This window comes from Macaca nemestrina, chromosome X (assembly GCF_043159975.1).
Source record: "Macaca nemestrina isolate mMacNem1 chromosome X, mMacNem.hap1, whole genome shotgun sequence".
Taxonomy (NCBI): Eukaryota; Metazoa; Chordata; class Mammalia; order Primates; family Cercopithecidae; genus Macaca; species Macaca nemestrina.
In genome coordinates this window covers 148,672,014-148,692,639 of record NC_092145.1, presented here as the reverse complement: position 1 = coordinate 148,692,639, position 20,626 = coordinate 148,672,014, and the positions used below count along the sequence as shown (strand labels likewise).

The following is a 20,626-nucleotide window of genomic DNA, read 5'->3' as shown; positions in this document are numbered from 1 at the left end:
GGAGTCCCTAGTTACAATGACAAGAACAGTTTTAATGTAGGGTGATTGTAAGGGTAAAAAGAAAAGCATCATGTTTGAATGCACATAGGAATGGTCCAACAGTTTGATAAAAACAAACAAACCAAAAAAAACACTGATACAGAAAAAAGACACAGTAAGTGCTAGATTAAGGGCCTTGAGCAGGCAAGAGAGAGGAGAATCACAGGAGGGTCAGCTTTCAGAGCACTGGAGTTCATTAAAAGGAACAGGAAGAGCCGGGCGCAGTGGCTCATGCCTGTAATCCCAGCACTTTGGGAGGCCGAGGCGGGCAGATCACGAGGTCAGGAGATCGAGACCATCCTGGCTAACACAGTGAAACCCCCATCTCTACTAAAAACACAAAAAATTAGCCAGGCGTGGTGGCGGGTGCCTGTAATCCCAGCTCCTTGGGAGGCTGAGGCAGGAGAATGGTGTGAACTCGGGAGGCGGAGCTTGCAGTGAGCCGAGATGGTGCCACTGTACTCCAGCCTGGGCGAGAGTGTGAGACTCCGTCTCAAAAAAAAAAAAAAAAAAAAAAAAAAAAAAGGAACAGGAGGAAAGGCAGAATACTTTAGCCAGATGGAGGTAAAACCCTTCTGGTTTCTAAAAATTATTTTATTTTATTTTATTTTATTTGGTTTTATTTTTTAGAGATGAGATCTCACTATGTTACCCAGGCTGGTCTCAAACTCCTGGTAACAAGCAATTTTCCCACGTCAGCCTTCCAAAGTGCTGGGATTTCAGGCCTGAGCCACTGCACCCAGCCAAACCCTTCTGGTTTTTGTATGTTCTATATCTAGGGAAGGGAAGCAGGGCACTTCTTTTCTTCTCTTTATTTTTTTCATATAGGGTCTCACTCTGTTCCCCAGGCTGGAGTGCAGTAGCATAATCAGAGCTCAATGCAGCCTCAACGTCCTGGGCTCAAGTGATCCTCCCACCTCAGCCTCCCAAACTGCTGGGATTACAGGCATGAGCCACCATGCCTGACCAAACCAGGGTATTTCATAAATAATAAAAATAAATGAGTTTTTCCCTTATTCCTCTCTTTCCCCACCTCTTACATCTAACCCATCAACTGTTCCTGTTCAAAACATATCTTAAGCCTGGCTACTTTTCACCACCTCCTTGTCATGTCCTCTCTGAGCTGCTGCCAGCTCTTGTCTGGATTCTTGCAACAGGCTCCTAAATCAGTAATTTCCCTGCCCTCACACTCACTTCCTCAAGAGTGGTCATTCAAAACGTAAGTCAGATTTGGCCACTTCCATGCTAAAAATCCTCACATGGCCTCCCATCTCATTATACCAGCCAGACAGCTGACACTGGCCTACTGTGCCCCATGTGATCTCACCTTTCTTGCCCCTGCAAATTCACTCACTCTCACTTCATTTAATGCATTACTCTTCAGTCACACTGGCTGCCTTCTGATTCTTCAAACATACAATCATTGTTCCTGCCTCAAGGACTACATCCTTGTTTTATCCTTGCCGTTCCTTTTGCATGGAATACTCTCCCATATGAATTTTGTGTGGCAGCCTCTATAGCCTCCATGGGATTCTTCATATCTGTTTAAATGTTACCTCCTTATAGAAGTCTTCCTGAACCACTGAATAACAAATAGCCACCTAGCCACTCCCTTTCTATCAGAAGAATTTTAATTCTCTGCACATTGCTATCTGCTATTTTCTTGTTGACTGCAATTTCTGATTTTGTTGTTTATCATCTACCTCCTCTTTATAAGTTCTATGAGAGCAGAAACTTGCCTCGTTGCCTAGTCTACTTCCCAGTGCCTACAATGGTGCCTGGTACATGGGAGACACTCCATAAATATTTGCTGATTGAATGAATACCTTGCTGTTATTTATTTACTTCTGTTTTCAGGACTGAGACCAGATGGTCGAGATGCTACAGTCCAGCTGAGAAATGCTTGGGGCTCTCTCTACTGTAATTTGCAGCAAAAGAACCCTCAGCTGCCAACCTATATGGAACATCTGGCCCAATAGCAGATTCCTAACACCAGCTTTAGATAAGGCCTTAACAATGATGAAGAAGTTCCTCACACTTCCCCCTGATAATCCCCTGGGGCATAAAAGATATTACAGCTTAGGGCTTTAGTAACTGCCCAGGCAACAAAGTGTTTGATTTTTAGGCAAAAGCGCCCACCTCTGATTAATCCAAGCAAATGTTGGGCCTCCTAAATAGTCATTTTATAGGCTGAAACTTTTCCTACCAGTACTGCCAAGGCTGCAGACAGCTGTGGAAATCCTTCTAGAGCTAACATTCATGTGCCTCAACTCATATGTAGCCAACTGTAAACTGGTGCCAACTTCAAGTGCTCATTTTGTGTAAGGTAAAGATGTATTATTTCCATTTTACAGCTGAGGAAACTGAGTCTCAGAGAAGTTATAGGACTTGCTCTGGATCTGGTGAGCCTGAATCTTTTGTTCATGAGTACTTTCAACAGTGTTTGAAAGTGTCTGGTTTTCAGAAATGACCAAAGGTCACTTGAACCTAAGTGAAGCAAATTAAGTAGATTAAGTTTCCAACTAGTAAACCCCTACAAGATCTAGAAGGGGCCTTAGAGATTATCCAGGTTAATATGAAAACTTCAGAAAACCACATATGTACTCAGGATCCCACTTTTTTGGCTTTTATTTGTTTTAGGCAGATCTAGTTCATGCTAGGCAAACCTATCCTAACCTCTGCAGCACACACCTGGCACAGAGAGGGGACAGAGCTGAGAGACCAACTACTCCAATCTCCGTCCTTCTGCCAAGATGGCTTAAAGATATAAACACTCTGTGTTAGCATGTTTCAAGGGAGCAGCTTTTTCCATTGCTATATTAATGAGAAACAAAGGAGGAGGGGTGGAATCTCTTTGTTTTAGAAAACAATATCAATCCATTAGAAAACATACTAGATAATTACTATATGAGAGATGTGTAAAGACCTGGAGAAGTCAGTCATTTCCCTTGGTAGCTATTATGCTGTGGAGAGATGGCATCTGCACCATTCATAACTGTAGTGTACAAATTGGCACAGGGAGAAGGCCAACAGCAAGCTGTTCCAGGTAGACCAGATGTCTCGAAGGGAGGCTGTCTCTCTAGAAGTAAACACAATGTCTCTTTCCTGTCACTTTCACTGTTGAATAATTAGCTATTTGGTATCTGGAATAATTATTGATAAATAGGGTAATCCTTTTAAAAAGAGCATCCCAACTGTTCTGTTCTCAGAAGGAAGAACTTTTTCAAAACACATTCTCCAAAGGCACTGTTTTTATCTCCTTTTCCCAATCATGAGCTGGTTTTGTGCTGCCAGATGTTGACTCGGAGATGAGGGAACGTGTCAGTGGCCACTCTCTTGGGGGAAAGGTAGAAAAGGTGAAGGGGGAAAATAACTGGAGAATCTAAGAAGGCCTTTGTTGCCATCATTAACAGTCAGTCCAAAGGAGGTTGAAGGATGCTGGGGAAGTAGATGGGTGGGGAGAGAGACAGACGTAAGCCATGAAGTCATACAGAGATCAGTACTCACTGGGGATGCTTGGCCAGCTTTGGTTGGGCTGTGAATCCAATGGGCATACGATTTGTTCATTCGACAAATATTTCTTAAGTTCCTTCTACATCTGGGGAAGTGGTCTAGGCATTTGGGATCCATCAGTGAAAAACAAAAACAAAACAAAAATCCCAGCCCTTGTGGAGCTCCAGTGGGAGATTCAGACCAAAAACAAAAACAAAAACAAAAACAAAAAAAAAAAAGGAAAGATATCCTAAAGATAAAAATAAATTATATAGTGTGCTAGTGGGTGATAAGTGCTATGGAAACAAGAAAAAAGAATAAAACAGTTAATAGGCACTTGGAGTCCAGGATGTGAGAGCCTTTTGCAATTTTAAATAGGCTTTTTAGAGGGGGATTTTTGGAAGTGGTATTGGTGCATAGATTTGACAGGGTGGAGAAGTCAGCCATGCAGATATTCCTGGAAAGAGCATTACAGGCTGAGGGAACAACCATTGCAAAGATCCTAAAGTGGGAAGATTACCTGTAGAGTTTGAAGAACAGCAAGGAGGCCAAAATTTCTGGAGCCCAGTGAGTGTATGTGTGTGTGTGAGGGAGGGGGGCCTCGGGGTGGGGGATGAGGAGGGACGGGGGAAAAAGGGGAGAGGGAAGTGGGCAGTAATAGTTGAGGTAAGAAAGATCAAAGGATAAGGGATGTAGGGTCTTGTTGGTCCTAGCAGGAGTGCAACTTCAGCTTGATGAGAATGCAGAGCTTTTGCATAGTTTACATCAGACAAGTAACATTATGTGATCTACGTTAAAAAACACACAGACACACACACACATTTTTGTCTGGTATGTTGAGAATAGATTATGGCATAAAAATAAAAGATTTCTCTTCTAAACGTATTGCCTTACTTATATGACAGGGTTGCTATGAGACTCTAATGCAAAAAAAAATGCTTTAAAAATTATAAAGCATAGTGCAGATCCAAACTATAATTATTTTACAAACAACAGAGTTCAAAAGCCAAGGTCCCTCCCACCTCTTCTGATCCTTGAGTAGTAACTGCGTTCATGCAATTAAACTAGCCTATTTAAAAGAAGCTGCAGGAAAATTGATAAGTATGTATTCAAAAAAATATAATTTTATGCCTGAGTTTTAAGTCAGTTAGATTTTGCAGATTGCTATTTATTTTATGTTCAGTTTTTGAAATAAATGCTTAAAAAAAAACGCGTTAGTACTAGGCTTGAATACTGAAGACTTTAAATATAACAACAGACCAGGAGAGGAGCAGAAGTGTGGGAACTTTAAACCCATTTCTTACTTAATCCCCTCGGAGAGCTAGACTGGAACACTGGCTGGATCTTCCAACATTTCTGGGGGTGCTCTCTGTTCTTTGCAGTGGCCCTGCCGCCAGGTGATTGCTGCTGGTGGGAGAGCACACACTTAGTGCGGCCAGCTGACCTTCACAGTCTGGGGGGAAATTTTAAAGGATTGTGGACAAGAGGCCTTGAGACTCCAAGAGGAAGAAGAAAAAGCGGCCCAATGAAGCCTGAGCTTCCCAGGAGGTAGAACTGAGTTAATGAACAGGGCTGATTATCCAAGGTAATCATGTAAAAGAGAAGGCTAGGAGGAGTTCTAGATGGCTGCAACTTGGAGTTTACTCTGCCTAAGGTGAGTGTTTATGTTTCTGTGTTTTTGCTTCTCAGGCAAGGTTTTGTTAGGTTTTGTTTTGTTTTTTTTCTTCCTTGTTCCCTTCTCCCACCGCTCAGTTTGCAAAAGCAGCTCGCTCTGCGTGCCAGACCCCATTCTAATCCTTCTCTTCCCTTAGATTCCTAGCCCGGTTAGAATTAGCCTCTGCATCACGGGCTCCTGGGACCTTCTGCTCTATGCTCCTGGAGGAGGGAGCAGCTGTGTTCATCCCCCTACCCGCAAATGCCTCCGGTTCTTATTTGGCCGACACTCCCGCGGTGCTGCTGTCCAAAGACACACCTTCCCAGCCAGCCCAGTGGTCACGTCTCGCCCCAGCGGTTCGGGAGAAGCAGTGGGAACTCTGCGCTCCCCCAATCGAGCCCGCTGCGCCGGGCATCTCCCTTCCCTTCCCCTTGACAAACGACCCAGCCTCTATCATCCCTGCTCCTTCCGATCGCTAGTTTTGTTTACGGAGCAAACCGAGGCTTTGGGCAACCTGCGGTTGCACGGTTCTCCTTCGGCTTGGGGAGGGAGGGGTAGCGTTCACAGTTCTCCAGTGTGCCATAGACTGTTAGACCAGATCCTTCAGATCTGAAGGCACACGCAGTGGGTGACAGGAGAGTGCCCCCTCCCCCTGGGCTGGTGGGGGTGGGGAGAGGAGCAGGGACTCGGCTTGGAGAAGGAGGCAGGGAGGCAGCTGCAGTGCTGCGAGGGGTGCGTGCGCGTGTGCCCAGCTCGCCTGCTGTCTCCCGTCTCCCGGCTCTGTCTGCGCTCCTTGGTGCGCGGGGCACGGGGGTCCGAGGGCCGGGAAGCCAGAGCAGCGCCTCTCGCCCGGGCCTCGCTTTCTCTAGACGCCCGGCAGTACCCGGGGCCAGAGCGCACGGGGCGGGGCGCGAGACCCGGGCCGCGCTCCCAGCCCCCGCCTCTTGCGCCCTGCCTGGCTCCCTCTCCATTGAGTTTTCCTGCCGCGGGTGCTCATCAATGGTCCTGCTCGGGGATGCACACGCAGCTCGCGGCCGGAGGGTGGTAGCAGCCGCCGCCTCCAGGTGCAGGTTCTCTCCGGCCCCCGCCGCCACCCGCTGTCGCCGCGACTGGAGCCCCGGGCGCACTGAGGTCTTGGCCATGGGGCTGCGGAGGCTGCTGTTGTTGCTGGCGTGAGAAGGGGCGACGGAGTTGTCGCGCTCGGGGGTCCCCAGCTGCCTGCATGGATGTCTTCAGCTTTGTGAAGATTGCAAAGCTTTCGAGGTAGGGGCTGCGCGGGTTCCGTTTGCACCTAGGGCCGCTGCCGCGGGCAACTTGGTGCCTTATTTTTCGGGAGGCTGGGTAGAGGCAAAAGCCGGAAAGCGCGACGGGGCTTAAGACTGAAACGAAGTGGCCGGGGGCTGACACATTCAACTTATTTCTCACTGGCTGCTGAGGCTTGTGTAGCCACGGGTGTAGACCACACACAGAGAGGTACATACATGCCCTCACCAACACACCGATATTCACAACCATTTGTTTTCCCTAAGGAAAAGCCCCACTGGTGCTTGGGGTCCCATGTATCATTCAGGGCTAAGAGAAGGTGGTTGTAATTGCTACTGCTAGGGAAACCCAGAAGTGCTTGGAGCTTAGGTGCCTGCCTTCCAAGCTGCAGAGACCAAAAGTGCCGCCTTCCCCCCACTCCTAAATTACACCTCCACACCTCCACAGAGTTAGCGCCTAGGTTGACCAGGTGCTCCCAATGGTAACCTAAATGATGAGGTCATGGAGATAGAAGAGAAAGACTTTCAGCCTTTTTCTTTGTGTGTGTGTGTGACTATATTCTTAAGCCTCGAAAGATTTAGAAATTTTCTTCTAAGTGGCCATGTTGTTAAAACAGTAGCTAAAACTAAATCATCGATTCGGATATTTTTGCGTAGTACTGATAAAGGAGGAACATTTCCACGCTTGGGCCGCCTAGGTGTTGCCTGGCCAGAGCACTCCTCGAGGTCTTCTGCCTGCTTATGCTTCCAAAGTGTTCATTTGAGCCACAGAGTAAGGTCTGTGCTTCTTGCTATGTGACATTAACTGGGAAGAGCCCGATAGGAGCAGTCTTAGAAAACCAAGCCCAACCTTCTCTGCCCCTGGAGCTCTTTATAGCAGCTACCACCAGGACGTAGGAGGTAGACAGTTGGGTTTTTCCAGGATGTAGCTTAAAAACTTACTTGCAATATGGACAGAACAATCCCAGGTTTTCCTTCAGTCCTGAGTGTCAGAGTGAGATGTGTTGATTGCATCAGGCAGGGATGAGCAGCTTCCAATCGTCCGAGGTAGAAACGTATGTTGACTTTGCTTTGTTAAATTACATTTAGACCACTTCAGAAAGGTTATGTTTGGATGTTGCCATTCTCTCTGACATCTACAGTCTTTGTTCTGCCTGCCCATCTCCACCTTCCCTTTCTACTAATATGGGCCGGTCTTCATGCCACTAGCAGATTTCCCCAGGGAGAAAGGCCCAGTGCAACTTACTCTAAGTAGACTGGAGATACACCGTTGATAGGTCTTAGAGCAGCTCAGGAAGAGGTGTTGTCCTACAGATCGGAAGACTGATGTGTTAAGCAGTGGATGATTGTGGTGTGGCAAATTATTTGCTTTCAAGCTGATCTCATAGAGGGCCATTGCTTCACACCACTATTCTATTAACTTCCTGCATGCTTCTGCCTAGGGCTAGTTTCTAAACAGCTGTCAAATAATGAACCATGGTTGGGAAGCAGCTGTGGGCAAGTTTAGAGACTGAGTGGAACCCTCTGTGTGATGGACAGAGCTACTGCTAAAGGGAAAGGGAAGTTCAACCAATAGTATAGTTCAAAGTAACCAGGACACTTTTTGGTGGCCTCAGATGCTAAAAACAGTTTAACAAAACATCTAGAGCCTTGGTTTAGTCCTTAAACTTAGGAACTTCGGAGAGCACAGTGTCATGTGTCAGTGAAAAGATGTTTCATATTCTTTTTACTAAATTCTAGGATGCCTACATGATATTCACAAATCTGAGTTTTTGCAAAACTCAAGCAAGGTTGTGGGGAGACTGGTATCTTATTTAAAAGAGAGTTTAAAATTTAGTAAATGAATGTGAGTTTCACTTTCCATCCTTAATGTGATCCAGTAGAGTGTTTATTCTAAAGACAGAAGGTGCAAATGTTCTGAGCTGATGTGCCGATTAAGAAATCTTCCATCCATATAATTCTTCTTTTTCCTTAGTGTGAGCTCAAGGATGGTCCCCAAGCTGAGATAGAAATACCTTTAGAGGGTCATCAGCACGTAAAAACACATGTTTGCAGTTGCTTGTTTCTGCCTTGGGAGGAAGAAAGTCTTGTATGCGTTTTAAACACTGTTACAGAAATCAAGTTCTTTTCTCAAAGGTGAAGTATAAAAGTGCTTATACTGCAGGATTTTCCTGATTTCAGAATGGATAATCTTCCTAAAGGATTTAGCTTTGATCAGCATGGTTACTTGAGTGCTTAAAATTCTCTTGGTTTAGAGTCAAACACATGTAGTTACCCTGGGTCCTGGCCTTGCCTTTGGTTCCTACAAACTCGAGTTTCTAAATGTTAATTCAGAAGGCATATCTTGGAAGTGATATTTGCTTAGTGTCCTATCTGTGAGTACAGACAGTGTAATTACAGAGAATTCCAAGAGAATATTAATCGACACTGGAATAAATAAATTGCATATTTTGACTTTTTAGAGTGTCTACATTTAACTATTTGTTTCCAGACTCTATGCCCTTTTAATCGTGGGAAAAATCAGAATTCACATTGCCCCTCAATAACCCATTACCATTAAAACAAATTGCTGCCAAGTGTTAGAATTCCTGGCAAGTAGTTGGGACCCTTTACATCATCAGTAAGAGTTATGACCCTTGATTGCATCCTTCGTGGGTGGCACAGTGTGTCATGGTTCTATCTGAAGATGGTTTTTTCCGTTCTTCTAATTTTCTGGTTCTTAAACTGCTTGATAGTTTACATGCAGTTTTACTTCACTGTTTCCTTGGTAACAGTTCTATATCATTTTCCATCCTTGTAGATGAGAGCATTACAGATGATTGCTTTATAAACCAGTAATAGTATAAAAACAGGTATATATTTTTATTGTTACTGCTCTTTGCATTGACTATTTTATTTGTAAAGCAGATGCACTCTTTCAAATGTTTATAGAAGAATGCAGCCCAGTAGAAAAACATATGATTATGCCCCTTTTGCCTGAGGGAGATGATTTGAGATCCAAAACTCATAGGGATGTTATTAAATTGAGTGATATGTTCATAGATAGAGTCCCTGATTTGACTTCTTTTCTTTAAGCAAAATGGTAGACTTGATGATAATGATTGAGTCCCCACTGTTGATATGATGATTTCTTACAGTAGTAGGTAAATTTGGGGGATGCTTTATTTTGCATTTTCTTGTAGTTGCATGGGTTATTTTGTGGTATATAGCAGTGACTAATATCTGTCATAGTAAAGAATACTAATTTTCTTACAAGTATCTTATATTTGAGGAAACATATAAAATACATATGTATAGTTTCCTTAGATTTTTATGTCAAATCCATTTAGATACTACTAAACTTCTGTCTTTTACCTTTATCTTATTCAGAATTAAATATTTTCCAGGGAAAAGGGGAAGTTAAAGAAGTAGTGCAAAAAGTCAGGGTTTTCCTGTATCTGCTATTTTTACTGAGTAATTGTATTAATATTGCTGATAATAGTGAGCTCTGGAGGCTAGCAATGAAAAACCCCCAAAGACTCTGGATTTGAATTTTATTAAAAATGCTACTTGCTCATCTTCTGAGTCCTTTCTAAGTTCTGCTGATTTTTGTGGCTGTCAGGAGGTGAAATGATGAACAGTTTCGTAACAGAACTAGATTCCTGTTTTAGGAATATTTAACTCTAGTTTCCCAAGGGTTGCTAGTTTGAAGCTGTGAAAGTCTAGTCGCTCACAGTTCTGGGAAGAAGGCGTCTAGGTCAGGCTTTGTTCCATTCCAAGCATCTCTCTCTCTCTCTCTCTCTCTCTCTCTCTCTCTCTCTCTCTCTCTCTCATTGTCTGGGGCAAGCAAGTTTTACCTTCTTGCTGTCAGAACTTGGTACAGACTGACAGCTGCAGTGAAACTTACTTGTACTTTAAATGCATGACCTGGAAAGTCTCACTTTCTGCTTATGGTCCTTCCAGCTGTTCATTCTCTCCCTTTACATACACATACACTGTTCAACTTTAGTCTTTTTTATTTCATTTGAGGTTAACCATGGAAGTTTAGCTGTAAGAGAATGTACATTATTGGTGAACTAGAAATGTATCTTTAAGGAATGAACTTGAAACCACTGGTTTCACACTTGGCTCAGTAAGAAAACTCAAGACCGTTTAAAACCTTTGTTGAAGCATACCATCCTGAAATCTACCACCATTACCATCAAATGATCTTGAATCTTGAAAGCTAATCATAGCAGGAAAAGAACATCATGAATAGGCTAAAACAGGAGTTGGCACATTGTGGCCTATGAGCCAAATCTGGCTTGCTGACTGTTATGGCATAGCCTGTGAGCAAAATATAGTTTCTTTATTTTCAAATGGTTCAAAAATATCAAAAAAAGAATAATATGAAATTAAAATTTCAGTGTCCATAAATAAAGTTTTATTGGAACACGTGTCCATTCATGTAGGTATTATCTATGGCTGCATTTGCCTGACAACAGCAAAGTTGAATAGATGCCACAGAGACCTTATGGCCCACAAAGCCTAAAATGTTTACTCTCTGGCTCTTTACAGAAAAAGTTAACTGACCCCTGCCTGGGTTAAACAATGCCTTTTCCTGTTTTCTCTTCTTTATCGTTATCAGCACACATGTGGGCACACGCATGTCAAATTGAGTATATTATAATAAATACTTGAATTCACTAATGCACATTACCAATTAATATAGACCTTATCTTTATTGAAACTTCTGATCTCAAATTACTTCTTGAACTATTGGAAACTGACCGTTAGAAGTGGACATAATTGTTCTACTAATTTGTTGCACTTGGAAAAAGTATGCATGCTTATTCTTTGGTCACTAAGTTGACATGATATTTTTGGGGAGCTGGAGAGTTGCTTGTTAGGGTGATGTTTGCCTTCCATAAACATCCAGTTCAAAATGGATGGAAAAAGAATGGGTGATACTACTTGTATAGCCTCAACCAATGTGTGCTGATGAACTGATAATCAAGTCAACGGGAGAATGCCTAGTATTTCCTTACAGTACACTTGAGCCATCTGGTCCTAATGGCTAATGACCTTCACTAATCTGTTTCCAAATGGAAATAAAACTAGATAAGTGGATTTAGTTGTAGTCAGAGGAATGGAGGTAGGCTGTATCAATTTGGAGTTGAGTTTAATCTAACTTTCCTATAATTTGACTGAGAGCATTGTAATGAAAAACCATAGACTACCTCTAGTTCTTTACAGCAAAAGCATATATCAAAAGTATGCTGCCTTGCTTCTGAGTAATTTAGGTCATTATGTACTTAAGCTCTGAAAATTATCTTGAAGAAATCTAAGCCTTAGTTTTAGATAACAAAGTTAACATTCCCATTTTTTTTTTCTTGGCAAAGAGATGAGAAGGGTTTTCTGCCAGAACTGTTCTTTCAGAAGTATATTTTCAAGTATGGTTTACAGAATTTGGCATAAGATAAATAGTCTATACTAAATAATTAGTGAGCGAAGTCATATACAATTCATTCAACATTTGTTGCAAACAAATTGTCATATTTGTTTAGCTGAACAATTACTGTGTCAGTACTTCTTTATTGAATATAAAGGAATACAATGCACATGTTAAAAGTAAATAGCCTGCTCTTGGACTTGGTCTCAGAGAATAAACTTTTATTTCTGTTTTTACATTTGAAATTATATATATATGTGTATATATATGTGTGTGTGTGTATATATATATATATGATTGATGGTTAAAAAGTCATCAACTTGTGTGTCTAAGGAGTCTCTGTTTTACTGCTTTAAGCTCAACAAGCAAAGTTATGATGATATTGAAATGGGTTTTTACAGATGTCAGTAAGTTTTTATTTTAGAAAGCCTTTTTTGAATGCTAGGAAAACACAATCATTTCTGTGAAAGAAATGTTTCCAAAGTTTGAAAATGAAAAGTAATTTCCCTGCAATTACAATTTACTATAGGGTTTTAATTTTTATTTTGGTAATTTTTTATAGGCTTCACAAGTTTTACGAGATTTGCTTAATTGAAAATAATGCATGATTACCTGACAAAAATTAGGTTCAAAGAAAGCAGTAGGCAAAAGTTCATAAAATTAATGGTAAAATTTTCCCAGTGAATGTAGGAATTAGTGTATTTTTCTATTGAACTGGCACAGCTATTTATCTGGTCAGAGACTGGTGTGGGGGAGAACACACGCCATCTGGCTAATTCAACATTGGATCACATACTGACTGTGGTGATTTTACAATGATTCCTGTAACTGGAGTCCTGGATATTTGTCTCTTCTGAAATTCATGATCCAAGTTACCAGTCTTTTCCCTAGTACAGGAGCGGTTAGCAGTCTCAGCTATACAGTGGTGGAGTCTGGAATTAGTTTTGGTGTTAATCCCAGACATGCCCAACTGAACTGTGGCTCAGGGTAATGTCCTACTTCATGGCCTAGGGCCTGGGCTGGCAAACTATAACCTATCTGATGTGTTTACTTATTTTAGAAAGCTTTATGACCATTTTTATAAATAAAGTTTTATTTAAACAAAGCCATGCCCTTTTGTTTGTATACTATGGCTGCTCTTGAGAGAGTTGGATAGCTGTGACAGAAACCACATGGCTTGCAAAGCCTAAAATATTTATTCTCTGCCCTTTACATGGGTATTTTACTGTTCTTCTTTGATCTCTCTGCCCAGTACTCAAATTTACCTTTGGGGCAGTCTGGGTGTCAGCCTTCTTTGCTAGCCGGGGGAAGGATAGATATGGTTGGAAGTTTACCCTGAACACAGTCACACTTGCCAGCCCCACTCTGGGGTACTTAAACTGTCAGCACTTACAATACCATTTGTAGGTTAACTTAGAAGCTTTGTAACGTGCAAATTGGATCCTCCCTGTCCCCTCCGTCTATATACTTTTGAGGACAAAATCCATATTCTTTATCTTTACCCTTTTGGGTTTGGCCCAATTCACTTGGTTCCTTTGAGAACCATATTTCTCTGTACTTATTATTCCTCCTTTCCAGCCTTAATTTCCTACTCAACACCAAACACACATGTGTATACACACACACTCACACACACACAGACACACACACACGTCTACCCCTAACCATGTTGAATTTTTTAGAAGTCCTAAAAAGTGCCACACTCTGAGCCTTTGTATAAACTCTTCATTTTGTCTGGAACAATCTTTATGTTGCCTCTTTTACACCTGGAAAATTCCCGTCTGTCTTTTATGTTTCAGCTTTTAATCTAAGGTTGTTCCATGTCACCTTCTCCAACCTCCCAATCCTGGGTGAAATAGCTTGACTGACATCTTTTATTGGTGAAGATAATTTCACTGCTTTAACAGATTAACCCCTCAGTTTTTGTGGCCGATCTACCTGATGGTGTGGGGGAGCTCTGCTATGCTCAGTCATTCTGAGAACCTGTAAGATAGGACTCTCTCATCTTCAGTATGCTATCCAAGATTTCCTGCACATCAGTGTTCAGCTGACAGATGAGGGGAGAGAATGGTAGAAGATTGGGTGAGAGGTTTTTAAGGGCCACGCCCAGAATTGAAGTATACCACTCTACCCTAATTCCATTAGGCAGAACTCTGACCCTATGTCACTGTGAGGCAAGCTGGGAAGTTTAGTGCAACTGTGTACCCTATCTGTGCTGGACATCTTGTGCCCTGCTCTTTTCATAACATTTCTTCATTATGTGATAGATTGCAATTTTGTTCCCAATTCTTAAATCTTCCCTGAATCCAAGCCTTTTCCATGTGACATTATAGTTCTACCTCCTAGAGGTGGAGGTACTTCTTTGCCCCATTGCTGTTGGACTTGGCCAAGTGACTTGTTTTGACCAGTGGAATAGGGACAGAAGTCACAGGGTATCTGTTTTGGTACAAGTTTTTGGTAGGAGAATGCCTTTGAGGTATTGTACATTGCTAAAAAAAAGAATGTAAAAAAGCAAAAAGCTCTTAACATTGCTATATGAAGAACTGCCTAGTTTAACCTGTTGGTCCTAGAAGCTTGATTCACATGGACCGGCACCATCAGGCAAACCTGTGAGCGTGAAAACAGATGCTTATTCTTGTATGACACTGTGTTATGCAGCATTGTTGTGGCAACAGCTGACTGGTATAGATTGTATTATAATTGAATCCGGTTTTGATCTGTGTCTCATTTATGAACTCTTCAAGGGCAAGTACCCTTGTATTAAACCTTCTTGGTCTGTAGTAGATAGAGGGATACCTTGTTCCATTGCACTTTGGTTTATTGGTGCTTTACAGATACTGCACTTTTTACAAATTGAAGGCTTGTGCCAACTCCACATCAAGCAAGTCTATCAGTACCGTTTTTTCAACAGCATGTGCTCATATTTTCATTATTATTATTATATCTGTTATGGTGATGTGTGATCGGTAATCTTTGATGTTACTATTGGAATTGTTTTAGGCTGTCATGAACCACACATATAAGATGGCAAACTTAATTGATAAATGTTGTGTGTGTTCTGACTGCTGTACCACTAGCCATTCCCCTATGTCTCTCCCTTTCCTCAGGCTCCCCTATTCTTTGAGACATAACAATATTGAAATCAGGCCAATTAATAACCTTACAGTAGCCTGCAAGTATTCAAGTGAAAGGAAGAGTTGCACATCTCTCACTTCAAATCGAAAGCCAGAAATAATTAAGTTTGGTATGGAAGGCATGTTGAAAGCTGAGATAGGCCAAAAACTAGACCTCTTGTGCCAAACAGTTCACCAAGCTGTGAATACAAAGGAAAAGCTCTTGAAGGAAATTAAAAGTGCTACTCCAGGAAACACACAATTGATAAGACAGTGAAATAGCCTTATTACTGATATGGAGAAAGTTTGAGTGGTCTGGATAGAAGATCAAACCAGCCACAACATTCTGTTAAGCCAAAGCCTAATCCAGAGCAAGACTCTAACTCTTAAATTCTGTGAAGGCTAAGAAAAGTGAGGAAGCTGCAGATAAAACATTTGAAGCTAGCAGGGATTGGTTTGTGAGGCTTAAGGAAAGAAGCTGTCTCCATGACATGAAAGTACAAGGTAAAGCAGCAAGTGCTAACGGAGAAGCTGCAGCAAATTATCCAAAAGACCTAGCTAAGATCACTGATAAAGATGACTACACTAAACCACAGATTTTCAGTGTAGACTAACCTTTAATTGGAAGAAGATGCCATCTAGGACTTTCATAGCTAGAGAAGAAAAGTCAAAGCTTGAAAGGACAGGCTGACTCTCTTTTTTGGGGCGAATGCAGCTGGTGACTTTAAGTTAAAGCTAATGCTCATTTGCCATTCCAAAACTTCTAGCACCCTTAAGAATTATGCTAAATCTACTCTGCTTGTGCTCTAGAAATGGAACAACAAAGCCTGGATGTCAGTGCATCTGTTTACAGCATGGTTTACTGAATATTTTAAGCCTACTCTTGAGACTTATGTTCAGGAAAAATAGATTCCTTTCAAAATATTACTGCCCATTGACAATGTACCTGGCCACCCAAGTGCTCTGAGGGAGATGTACAAGGAGACTAATATTGTTTTCATGCCTATTAACACAACATCTGTTCTGCAGCCCAATCATCAATGAGTAATTTTGACTTCCAAGTCTCATTATTTAAGGAATTTGGCTGGTCTGAAGGTAGTGAGTTATCTCAATTGATTGTTCACAGTCAGTTATAGGTTGAACTTCTTGTTCTACTCTTTTCCACATTCTCACTACTACACTTGACTAGTTTTAAAAAAAGAAATATATTTTGTACATTTATAGCTGCTATAGGAAGTGATTCTTCTGATGAATTTGGGCAAAGTAAATGGCAAACCTTCTGGAAAGGATTCGCCATTCTAGATCCCATTAAGAACATTCATGATTTATGGGAGGATGTCAAAATATCATTAATAGGAGTTTAGAAGAAGTTGATTCCAACCCTCATAGATGACTTTGACGGGTTCAAGACTTCAGTGCAGGAAGTAACTGCAGATGTGGTGAAAATAGCAAGAGAGCTAGACTTAGTGGAGCCTTAAGACGGGACTGAACTGCTGCAATCTCATCATCAAACTTGAATGGATTAAGGGTTGCTTCTTATGGATGAGCAAATAAAGTGGTTTATTGAGATAGATTCTACTCCTGGTGAAGGTGCTGTGAGCATTGTTGAAATAAAAACAATGAACTTAGAATATGACATAAACTTAGTTGATAAAGAAGCAGCAGGGTGTGAGAGGATTGACTCCAATTTTGAAAGAAGTTCCGTGAGTAACATGCTATCAAACAGCATCACATGCTACAGAGAAATCTTTCACGAAAGAAAAAGTCAGTCGATGCAGCAAACTTCATTGTTGTCTTGTTTTAAAACATTGCCACAGCCACCCCAGCCTTCAGCAACCACCACCTTGATGACTCAGCACCCACCAACATGGAGGCAAGACCCTCCATCAGCAGAAATATGACGATCCACTAAAAGCTTAGATGATCATTAGCATATTTTTAACAATAAAGTATTTATAAACTAAGGTAGCACATTGTTCTTTTAGACATAATGCTATTTCACACTTAATAAACTACAATATAGTATAAATATAACTTTTATATGCACTGGGAAACCAAAAAATTTATGTGACCCATTTTATTGCAATATTAGCTTTATTGCAGTAGTCTGGAACCACACCTGCAATATCTCTGAGGTATGTCTGTACTGAGTAAGTATTTGGTGAATTGTGAATAAATCAGAGTGAAACCATACTGTATTCCACATGATGTCAAATACTGATTATCACAGGTATGCCTGCTTCCGTATGTCATTTATCAGATTGCACTGCTCCTTCTGATTTTTAGGACCTGCTATTACTACTTATTTATTGTAGCCATTTTATCCTTGGCAGTGAACTGTTCCCTACCTCTACAGCTTGGGACCCAGCCCTATATCTGGGCCCATATCCTCTCATTCTCATATTTCTTTTCTTTCCTTTCCTTCTAGTCCTAAAAGTCCTAGTCTTCTCTAATTATATACATTTTGTCTTTAGTGCCAGGAGAGAATTATAGATAATATTGTAAAATAGATATAAAGTCTAAAGAAAATAGAAGGCTAAGTGATATCATTGCTGATAGAATTTCAAGTATTTATATATCTTTTCTTTATATGTTCAATAGCTTTAAAACTTTTTACAATAAAAGCATCCTACTTTTACAATCAGAAAAAAAATCTTTAAGTATTGTAAAATACTTAAAGATTTGATCATGGGAGGGCTTTTTTTTTTTTTTTTGTACTTAAATGTGATATTAAAGAACCTATGATCAGGTATTTTGCATACATTATATAGGGAAAGTGAAGTTTTAAAAAACCCCAAAGTGAAATACTATACTAAGTGAAAGGCATTGTCTTGCTAAAATATATATATTTGACCTAGAGTTAGTTTTTATATCACTCTTTTGAAATATCACACTGAATGAACACATTTTAAGAAAAGGGTCTATGAGAACTTTGCTTAAAAATTAAAATATAGCACTACCTGTGAAAAAGCAGAAGGAAATGCTCTATGCGGTGATATAGAAAGATCTCTGAATACATTTATTGTTAAGTGAAAATGTAAGGTAAAAAAAACGCTTTAAAAAGATGAGGGAGATGGAACATATATTTTTTCTTGTGTTTGCGTAAAAATGGCTGGAAGGATACACAAAAAAATAATAACATTACTTAACTCTGTAAAGTGGTAGTTCAGAGGGTTATACATGAGGGGGTGGGGTACACAAGGACATGAGTGGTTCTCCATGTACCATCCACACTTTATATTTTTATTTTATTTTTATTTGAAATGCTAGGTATGTATTACCAAGTAAAAAATAAACTTGAATTTCAAAAATGCTAAAAGAATACCCATACAAATTCAAGGGTCCAAACAACAATACCCACAAATTCTTCAAATATTTTTCTGATTGTAAAGGTGGACACTTTTATTGTAAAAAGTTTCGAATATATAGAATATATTTAAAAAGATATATAAATGTTTAAAATTCTATCGGTAATGATATAGTCAGTTAGCCTTCTATTTTCTTTAAATTTTGTAACCATTTTACAGTTAACACAAATGCACTATTCTATCCTTAAGTTTTTAGAAAATATTTTGTTCCCATATCATTAAACCTTCTTTATAAATATAAAATTAAGAGCTACATGTACCAAAGTTTACTTAATGGTTTCCTATTTATTAACACTTAGATTGTTTCCAGTGTTTTGCTTTAGATAACAATGTGATGAATATGTTTACAGCTAAGTCTTTGGATTTCATGGGCAGAGTTTTTTCTTATGACATTAAAAATAGTATACTGAGTATTTCAAAACCCATAAAAGACAGGAGGTAATCTGAGGTGCCATTAAAATGATATTCAAATTTTATGCTAAAGTTGTGGGCATTCTACTTCCTCAAAGGTATTGAAGTTGACAAGCAGCATTTGTCACAGGAGTTAACCTAGTGACAAGACTTGAAGTACTTAGTGATGGGGAAAGCTTGAGTAATGGTATTTGGAACCTCAGGTGGATTTGAGCAAGTTGGGCCTTTGTCTCCTTATTTGTAAAATAGGAAAATTATGCCATATTCCCTCTAAGGTTAATTATATTTCAACAATTCCATTGTTTTACCATATAATGGGCAAATTCAAAAAAATTCATCTATGAGAACCTAGATTAAAATAGCTTGCAACACTATGCAGCTGTAAGAATAAAGAACAAGGAAACACTTTATGCAGTGATATATAATGATCTCCAGGACATATTTGTTAAGTGAAAATAGTAAGACTCACAAAAGTAAATGTGCTTATATTTACATAAAAATACCAAAAGGATATATAAGAAACTAATAAAAAATGGTATCAGAATGGGGGATAAGGGAGAAGAAAATCTATTTAGACAACAGAAAGAAGATTGGGTAAATATGATTTCCCAAAATGTGATAAAATGTTGAAAAATCAACCCCAGAGAAAATATAAATTGCTAACTCAGACAGTTCTAACCTGAATTTCTTAGTTTTCTCTATTGTGAATGAATGAAACATAAGAGATAGTTTAATATATTAAGGATATATATTGTACAAGTACAATAGAAATTTCAGATCTATAAAATTTTAATAACTTTTACTAGCAAATTAAGATAAAGCTGGAAGATCATATCATTATAAAAATGATCTGTTACTTTTTGCATAGAATTTAGTATTCTGAAGCAATTTTTTTTTCACTTTTAATATCAAGATAAGGTTTTCTCTGATGGAGATATAAACAGAAAAATATTTTTATGTTCCCCACCTTTCAACCAGGAAAGCTTATAAGTTTTTTCAACTTAAATTTTATTAATTGTTGACAGCAGTCTTCAAAATCTTATCCTCTGATGATCTTCTGTTCACTAAAGGGGACAACTTGATGTTTTCTAGAGAACCACATTCCGGGGATAATTTGATTATGATGCCATTAGTTCATAATTTGGCTTTCCGGTTGAGATCACGTTAACAGGCTGAAGAATAGAGTGTTATTTAAGTAAGTTGATGAAACACACGTAGGAGGCAATAAAGCATCTAATCCTTCTCTACTGGTTAGTGCTTTACTTTTTCTCCCTTTCATGCCGATGTGGTCATGTAAACTCCATAAATTTCATGTATCTAGAATATAGTGATGTGTTAAAAAGGCTAGCTATTATAGGTATATGTGCTAACATTTTTTAAAGATCATCTGAATGCAAGAACATATATGTATAACACTATACTGTACATAATTCATAGTTTTATTGCTGGCCTACAAGTCATTTTAGATTTTTTGCTGTGTCCTAGAGTTGGCAAACCATAGCCTGTGGGCCAAATTCATTCAGTTTCCTGTGTTTGTGTTAAGCTAAGAATGGTTTTTACATTTTTAAATGGTTCCCAAAAATCAAGAGGAGAATAATATTTCATGACACGTGAAAATTATATGAAATTAAAATGTCACTGTCCATAAATAAAGTTTTCTTTGGAACATAACCATCCCCATTCATTTATGTATTGTCTACAGTTAAAACAGTAGAACTGAGTGGTTGCTACAGAGACCATATGGCCTACAAAGTCTGAAATATCTGCCCTTTACAGAAAGTTTTCTGGCCCTGGTCCTATGTCATCAAATATCATCACGTGATTCTTGTTGGAAACAGAGGGAATTACAAATGAATATGTAGATACAGATTTAGGTA

At 39.8% G+C, this 20,626-nt stretch overlaps 1 protein-coding gene across 12 annotated transcripts in view; it reads left to right on the top strand.

Moving 5' to 3' along the window:
* The window catches only part of LOC105478121 (FERM and PDZ domain containing 4), a 924,449-nt gene that overhangs the window by 325,050 nt on the left and 578,773 nt on the right, over positions 1 to 20,626 (top strand). For 4 of the 12 annotated variants that reach the window (XM_071089205.1, XM_024791652.2, XM_011735135.3 and 1 more), the window contains exon 1: positions 5,247 to 6,448. The exons of 4 other annotated variants lie outside the window; for them this stretch is intronic. In XM_071089205.1, the coding sequence (XP_070945306.1) occupies positions 6,408 to 6,448 (41 nt within the window). In that variant the 5' untranslated portion in view covers positions 5,247 to 6,407. Of the gene's footprint in view, positions 1 to 4,630; positions 5,186 to 5,246; positions 6,449 to 20,626 lie in introns of those variants that run through there. 4 more of the 12 variants (XM_011735129.3, XM_071089200.1, XM_071089207.1 and 1 more) reach the window with 4 other exon arrangements.